Below are 8,478 nucleotides of genomic sequence, written 5' to 3' on the forward strand. Positions count from 1 at the left end.
AATCATTTACATTACAAGCAGACAAGTCTGCTCAGACGTAAAAGGAGCAGGTGCACACAAAAGTCACTATTCCCAATGCCAAGCATCAGCTAGAGGGGTATAAATGCCCCAGCACTGGACTATGGAGCAGTAAAACTGCATTTATGGAGTGATGGAGCTCTGTCCAAAACTCAATAATACTCTTGTGGCTGGATGCGATCAAATCCTTACAGCAATGTTCCAACATCTACTACTCAAAGACTTCCCCCTTTTTGGCCTATTAAAACCCTTGATTTCAGATGAAACACTGGATGAGCAGACGTCTACAAACTTTTGGACATATAGAATATCACATCAAAGACTGCCTTTTGCAAAAGTTACATCTTTCATATGTTACGTACTTCGCAAATGTAATGATTATGGTCTGTACTGCGCAAAGTTCTGGCAGAATCCTTATACGGACCGGTTTAATAGACATCACTGCCTGCTCATTCTCTATTCTCCACAGAAAGGAACAGAAGGAAAAAAGAAAAAGGGTCAAAGCCTGAATTGAAAGCTCAAAGTGGTCCTGAGAGCGCTGACAGATTCTAATCTCCTCCAAGTAGTGAGTTAAAGGTTTGGAATACGATAATTCCACTGCGATGATGGGCTTTGTCATATTTGCTATTCCGCGGGTATAGGGCTGACATATGCAGGGCGTAATAATAAGTCTGCTGAAGGTGACCGGCTGCCTTCTCCTACAGCCAATCTACAGTTACACTGCGCAGTGTTTATGGATTTTTCAAACCATGAAATCGAAGGGAATGCATGACTTTATGACTTCATGACCTCATGATTGCAACAAGGTACATTGGCAGGAAAAAAGCTCTTTAATGTCTTTGATAATTTTGATACAAAGGACACCAAAGTAGGGGGTGTAGCTAATGGGGTGGTCTGAGGGCCTTAGGCCAGGGGTCGCAACCCAAATGTTAAGAAAAGCCACTTTCGACAAAAATCAAGCCGCCTTGGGAGCCTCGATATTTTATGTCCAGTTTACCATGTTGGATGTAAATATGTCTCAGTGGGTGCTAATGTACCAGTATAGGCTAAAAATAATGCACTTACTTTGCTCTGCTTTAAGCTTTATAGCTGCTTTTCTCACATCTCCAGCAGGAAACTTTTCAGCTTTCTCAAAAAGTTAGATTTTTTTATGAGGCTGAAGTCACGTCACATTCGCCAGCTTCTTGTTGGATTTTTCCGTTCCAACTTAAATGCTGACTGAGGAGGCAGAATGTACTACTGCACCTTTTAAGGTGGAATGGGAAAGCTGGCAAATGAAAAACTGACTTTTTAGTGTTTGACAGTTTCTTGTTGCAGATTAAACGTAGAAGGAAACCAGCTGGAGTGATTATAAACACTAATAAGTTCATTCATCTCCAAATGATCAATGTTTGTCTTAAACCTTCCTTTTTGCCATTTCATCAGTTACTAGCTAGGCGAGACTGTTGTCTGTGTTGCTATGGTGACCAGCAGTCTGAGCGCTGATCGTCAGGTTTAAAGGGTGAATTAGCAGTTCTACGTTACTAGAGGCAAGCATGGTTCGGCTTTGCTTTGATCTTTTCTTCGGTGCTGTCCACAGTTTGACTCTTCCAAGTCAAAGTGGTACTCGGTATCATAGCACACCAGTTTATTTTGGTTGGCTTTAATGAAATGGCTTCAAAAGCTCTACTGGTCAGTTCCTCCACCTTTTAATCCATCATCATTAGATCAGTCTTTTATTGCCACGTTACTGATCCCAAAGCGCCCTAGACAAAAACGTGAGGTCATACCATAAATATTGAGCAGTATTTATGATTGAAGATCGTTAATGACTGGACTGTGAGTGCAGTGGAAAGGTAAAGATTGGTATATATGTACCCCAAACACAGGACAATCCAGGCAGGTCATTGTTTAAGATGAACCTGAAATCAAGCCACCTTTAATGATTGTCTCCATTGTCCCAAAAATATGGCCCAATTATCCTTTGTGGGCCAGGCGTTAGCAACAGTGAATCACAGCAAGAAGCAGCACTAAGAAAAGCACCTCTAAATGCTGCACTACAGCTCTATTATGTAACAACAGTTACTCAAAGTGTAGCTAAACCTGCCAGAGCAACTTTACGACCACATTTGGCAAAGTCTGCTGGTGTTTTGATGAGTCTTAAGTCTTGATCTTGCATGTGTCACGTCGCTGTTGCCAGAAGAAAATCTTGCATCTCCAAAATGGTAACTTTACAGGAGAAAGAAAAAGCCTACTTTACTTTCAATCTAAGTCAATGGAACCAGAGATTTTTCCAAGTCATTTTGGGCCACTTATTTTTGTCCTTTCTTCATTAAATTTAGACACGATGTAAAGAACAACAGGCTTTTTCAAGTGGTGTCAAAACTGAAAAATGATAAAAACGGAGATGTGAGGTTTTCTTCCGACAGCAGCGACATACATATAGATGTTTGGGAGAAAATCAAATAGAAATGTACAGAAAAATATATTATCTTTGCAATATGTGTGGTCAAGAATGTCCAAGCCCTAATACGAGCATGCTGCGGCTACATAATGACAGCATGACTTCATAGGTCTGTTCACGTTGTCCATCAGACGAGACTGACCTCACAGCTCGGCGCTGAAACACATCATCAGGCTCGGGAGTCTACATCTATTAACTTCTGTGAACCTCGGCACTCCTGTTAACCTATAGCATTTAGAGCGGTGCTAATTCTGAACGGCTAAATGTTACATTATCCTAGCAAGTCATAAATCTGCCCTGCCATTTAGGCTCTACGTGAAAACTTTAAAAATGAATGTCGCCTCTTTCCTGCCCTCAGATAATCAGCCTCTCTGATCGTTACTTATTAACAGCCGCTTGTTTGATTGACTTAATAAAGGCCGCTCTCGTTTGAGCATTTCTGATCCATAAGCCTTTTGGAATCAACGCATGAACCTGTCACCGGACCACATTTCAGATTATGCTAAATTGAACTCATACGGGAACGCTTCTGACCATTAATTGAACCATCTTAGGAATTCCCCATCCCATCCTCTGCTATCCAATCTCTGCTTATTAACCCCTTTCGTTTCTTATTACATACTGTCTTATAACTACAGGGACTTCAATGCCAACTAATGGAGCTTTTCTTAGGTTATAGAAGGGTGCAATAAAACTTTGGCTCGGTAAGGGGTCAGTACACTGCCTGGTATCTGAGACATTGTTTTTGAGAAGGTTTTGACCTCAAACATGTACGTTCATGGTGGAGGAATACATGTAGGGTGTATTTTTATGGTTAATGGGGGCAGTCGTGGGCTGGAGGTCAGGGATCCAGCCCCGTGACCGGAAGGTCGCTGGTTTGATCCCCAGAGCTGACAGCACATGACTGAGGTGTCCTTGAGCAAGACACCTAACCCCCAACTGCTCCCCGGGCGCTGCGGATTGGGCTGCCCACCGCTCCGGGCAAGTGTGCTCACTGTCCCCTAGTGTGTATGTGGTGTTGCACTGCCTAGATGGGTTAAATGCGGAGGTGAAATTTCCCCGTTGTGGGACTAATAAGGGTCACTAAAAAAAAAAAAAAAAAGAATGAATAAAATGTCCATATTTGTGATGCAGTCACAATGATCCCTGGGTTCCCATCATCACCACTGTAAAGAAATCTGAGTCTGTACAATCAACTGCACACCAAACCACTCCTAATGACTTTCTTTCTGCCTAAACTATTGAATTATGCGAAAAGAGGAATTGCCTTTTAAATTGGCTTCTGCTGTTTATACCTTACATGCACTGTTAAACGAATGCAATCAGACAACTTAAGTTGCATGAATACCTTTATGGTGGGATGCATGAAGTTGGAAAATTGGAAAATTGGAAAAGAAAATTGAAAAGTTTCCAGGTGAATGGAGCTTAAATATGACATCGAAAAAGACTTACGTACTCAGTTCCCCTATAAAACTGCTGCGGAGTATATCCAGCATCTGTTAGCGTATCAAGTGAGGTGTCTTAGATTCTACTTCTTCCCTTTTTTGTGCTCTTTTGGTCTAAATAAAAGGTGTTGGGTGTGAGGAACAGTAAAGCGCTCCAAAATAAAACGAAACCCGAAAAGACAGAATTGGGAACTGATGACTCAAACAGGATGGAGTAAAAACTCAGTGTCGTTTGAAAATTCCTCAGGAAAGTACAAATCCATCAAGAGCCCATGTAACTGTGCAAACGTAACAAGTCACTGCCCACCTCTGTCCATCTTAACCACAACAAAAGGCTTTCAGGCTAGGCTTCAGCCAAATGAGCGAGTCAGCCAAACTCACAGCGAGACGTGAAAATTGATTGAGATGCTCTCTGCAAGAGTCCACGTCCCTCAGGCATGCACACAGAGAAATGGGAACTTTTAAAGTTTAACAGGGAGAGGAGGGTCAGCGCAGCTTGTCCGAGCAGGTAGAGCTGAATCGGCAGTTTGCTTTTAACCCTCTCATACTGAAGTATAGATGCACCAATTTCTGCCTTTAAATCTACTTTTCTCCTTTAGTAACGTGTGTTTGGTGAAAAGCTGGAGTGCCTATTCCTGGTCCCGGAGATTTACCAAGCTACACTCTCAGGAAAAACTGTCTCTGGGTCAGTTCCCCTATTGTCACTTTGGTGGTACCCTCAAGGGTCCATCTCAGTACCTTTAGTCAGGGAACATAACTGAACCATAATCCACTGAAATGATATTTTCTAAGCTGTACTGACTCCACACACCCCGCCTCGCCTCCAGACTTTTATTCTACTGCTCTGCTTTAAGGAACAAATACCAACTTTTCACCTGGAGGAACTGATTTAAGGTTTACAACCAGATCTTAAAACCACTGTAGAACCTTTGAGGGAACATTTACATTGTTTGTACCTTGATGAGCGAAAAATGTTCCTGCACAGAACCTTCATTTATATACTCACAGTATAATCACACACACCTGCCTCTAATATTCAGATGTTCCTCCCACTGGCCCCACTGGATGGTGACCACACACTGTTAGAAATGAAGGTTCTGTGCAGGTAAATTTTTTGTTCATCAAGGTACAAACAATGAAAACGTTCCCTCAAAGCTCCAACAGTGGCTTTAAGGTCTGATTGTGAACCTTAAGGAAGTTTCTCCAGGTGAAAAGTTGGTATTTGTACCTTTTCATAACAGAATGTTTTAAAACAGAGCAGTAGAGTAAAAGCCTGGAGGCGAGGCGAGGCAGGGTGTGTGGAGTCAGTCCAGCTTAGAACAGATCATTTCAGTGGATTATGGTTCAGTTATGTTCCCTGACTAAAGGTACTGAGATGGAGCCTTGAGGGCACCACCCCAGTGAGAAGAGGGGAACTGCCCCAGAGACAGTTTCATACCTTTTTACTGTACTTGCAAAAAAATCAAAACTCCAGTCTGACTGTCCTCATTATGAACATTATCATGCATAATCACATTTGTTCCACTTTCTGTCAACACACGAAATGCACGCCACTTTACCCCGTAATGTAAATGCAGGCAAAGCAAGCAAAGTGACCATAGTGGGTCAACGTGTGTCCCCAAACTCAGTTTCACCGCCAGCTTTCTTATAGTCACCATAAAAAACCAACCACAACCATCAGCATCATATTATAACAATCTTCCCCTCATGATTATTTGGGGGAAGCGACCTGAGGTGGTCCTGACTCACAGTGCTGGAGATTTTGAGGGGCTGAAAGGATATGGGCTGGAGACCATGCGGATGCACCAGTTGCGCGGGCAGGTGGTCTGCTTGAGGCAGAAAAAGACCACCGGCGCAAGCTCCGGGAACGGCACCACCAGCGTGCTCAGGTCGCTGGCTGCGTCATCGGGCCCCACCTCCTCGATGATGTCGTCCCCCTGGGCAGGGCCATAGTCCTCACACAGTCCTGCCCCCACCTGGCTCACACCCAGCGGCATGGGACACTCCTCGGTCGTCATGGCGACGCAGTGGCAGCCTAAGGAAAAAGAAGGGAACACTAGATGTTAGCTAACTTAGTATTATGGCTGATTGGCGTATACGGGGTATTGCAAATGGACACAGCTAAAGAGGAAGCAAGATGTTCAGTTAAAAAAGGAATTTATAGCAAAATGGTCAGTTCCTGCAGTAAGGCATTAAACTGTCTTCTGTGCCACCTAAATTCCGAGTCATCTGGAACCGGCTGGAGAGCAAGGTGGCATCTTAGAAAAACCAAGTATGCCTTCAAGCTATAAACTGCTGTGCTCCTGACTGCGCTTTTAGTGTCTGGAAATCTGCTGATGACTTCAGGTGTGTGTGCCAGTGCTGGGTGGGCACGTTGTATATGTGGCTCTTATGCAGCACAGGCCAAAAACAACCACCGAATCCATAATGCATGCGGAACAGTGCATTGCACTCATTCCCTACGCATTGGGTAAGTGTGAAAGCTGGAAAGGGAGCGTAAGATTTGGGAAACAGGCTTCACGTGAGGCCTCATAGGCATCTACTGTATGTCTGTGAGGTGGAAACACGCACTGTTACTCACAGATTTGATTCTAAAACCTGATTGGTTCAAAGCTTTTAGAAAATACTCAATATTAATGACATCCAGAGCCAATCCAGGCTTGTTTTAATGGACCAAGTATTGGCTGTTCCAATTCGTGTTTATCTGTTTGTTTGTTTGTGTGTGTCCCTCTTATGCTACCGTCACAGAGGTGACATAAACGGATATTATCCACAGTATCACTTGAACCCTGTTACATAACACTGACATAAACATGCCATAGCAGGTGTCATATAGCAAATATGTGCTCAGTCATGCAACAGTGTCATGTAAGCATTGCCAGTAATTGTTATGACAGATGTCATAAGGTTTCATGTCAGGACAGCTTCTGTCAAACATTGTGACATTGTCATGCTGTTATGATGACTTATGACGGCATGTTAACAGCATGGTTATGTTAATATAGAGGAACTCCAGAGACCTACACACAGCCCTGACCTCAAGCCCACTGAATAGTCTTGGGATGAACTGGAATGACATTTGTGAGCCAGGTCCTCTTGTCCAACATCAGACCGTGCCTGACCTCACAAATGGGCACAAATTCCCTCATCACACTCCAAAATCCTGTGGAAGGCTTCCCAGAAGAGTGGAAGCTGTTCTAGCTCCAATGGTTTTGGAAAGGGATGTCCAACAAGCTCATGTCAGTGTGATGGTCAGGTGTCCACATACTTTTGGCTATGCAGTGTACGTTGCTGAACGAAATCTACCTCGGCAACTCATGACAGCATATGATATGTGCCGTGACATGTTTATGGCATGGTTATGTCAGTGTTATGTAGCAGTGTAGTGTTACCCATAACATTTGGATATTATTATTCTCCAAGTTGAAGAGGACTGTTCGAACGCATCATTAGCCCTGTCCACTCTCATTAGGACTAACATTCCTCCTCATTTTCGTTCCACCAGCACTCTCTGCCTGCAGTCGGTACGCTAAATTTAATTTTCACTGTATTTCTCTGAATCTTTCTTGAGAAGCTGCTGAGGTGACAGAGTTCCTCAAAGCATAAACAGCCCACATCTGCAACCGTTAGGGCTGTAAATCCAGAAAGAGAAACCGAGTGCTTAAAGATCTACAATCTGACCGAAAAAGAGTCAATTATGCCTGCAAAATTAATGGCACCCTTGAGAAAAAGGAGCAAAACTGTCTGTTATCTGTTTTTGTTTATCTGCGTGATATAAAATATATATCTTTGCTGTCATTGCTGCAAAACCTACAAAATAAAAGCTTTAGGTAGAAATATTATATAATTAGGTAGAAATATTATAAATATGCAAAAGTTTAGGTGCACTTTACATGTTTTTGTAGATGAAGATATTTTTAAAGATGAACATGTATTTACTGTAGTTTTTTCTAATATGTTAAACTGACATAAATAGAAACTGTGCACTAAAATTAGCAAATTCCACCTTTAAAGTGCATTCATTGTTAAGGATGTGTTGATTCATTTTCACTTAGGAAATCAACAAACTATGCCAATTGATCAGGGGTGTGTAAACTTTTGCATATGACTATGTTACTGTAACAAATGTATTTTTGTCATGAAATGTTTACGCATTGTATGGGACAGCTGGTGTTCTCAAATCTTAAAAATTATTAATGTAGCATCCTTTAACTGACTCTTGTTGCCATGGGAGCATGGGAGGCGTGGCCATGCAGAGCAGCTGTGCAGGGAGGCCATCAGAAAGCACTTGTAGGAAAAGAGATTTATTGTAAATATCTTGTTGGTGTGTGTGTGTGTGTGTGTGTGTGTGTGTGTGCATATTTGTGTTATTCAAGTCAGGTTGTGGTGTGCAGTGCATGGTTAGAAGCGACCTGGTTAGTTGGTAGTGCTGAGTGGTGATCATCCCCTGCTGCCTGTTCAATAAAAGAGCGTTCACCTTTAAAGGGCAATATTTCCTGCGTCTTTTTCTTCACTGACAACACATTGGTGTCAGAAGTGGGATACCCCCCCCCCCCCAGCAGACTGGAGAGG

At 42.8% G+C, this 8,478-nt stretch overlaps 1 protein-coding gene across 2 annotated transcripts in view; it reads right to left on the minus strand.

The window, feature by feature from the left end:
• Positions 1-8,478, minus strand: part of cacna1ia (calcium voltage-gated channel subunit alpha1 Ia) — a 282,477-nt gene that overhangs the window by 205,902 nt on the left and 68,097 nt on the right. For both annotated transcript variants that reach the window (XM_037544719.1, XM_037544718.1), the window contains exon 2: positions 5,689-5,941. In XM_037544719.1, coding sequence (XP_037400616.1) covers positions 5,689-5,924 — 236 coding nt within the window. In that variant the 5' untranslated portion in view covers positions 5,925-5,941. The remainder of the gene's footprint in view (positions 1-5,688; positions 5,942-8,478) is intronic.

Source organism: Pygocentrus nattereri, chromosome 14 (assembly GCF_015220715.1).
Source record: "Pygocentrus nattereri isolate fPygNat1 chromosome 14, fPygNat1.pri, whole genome shotgun sequence".
Classification (NCBI taxonomy): domain Eukaryota; kingdom Metazoa; phylum Chordata; class Actinopteri; order Characiformes; family Serrasalmidae; genus Pygocentrus; species Pygocentrus nattereri.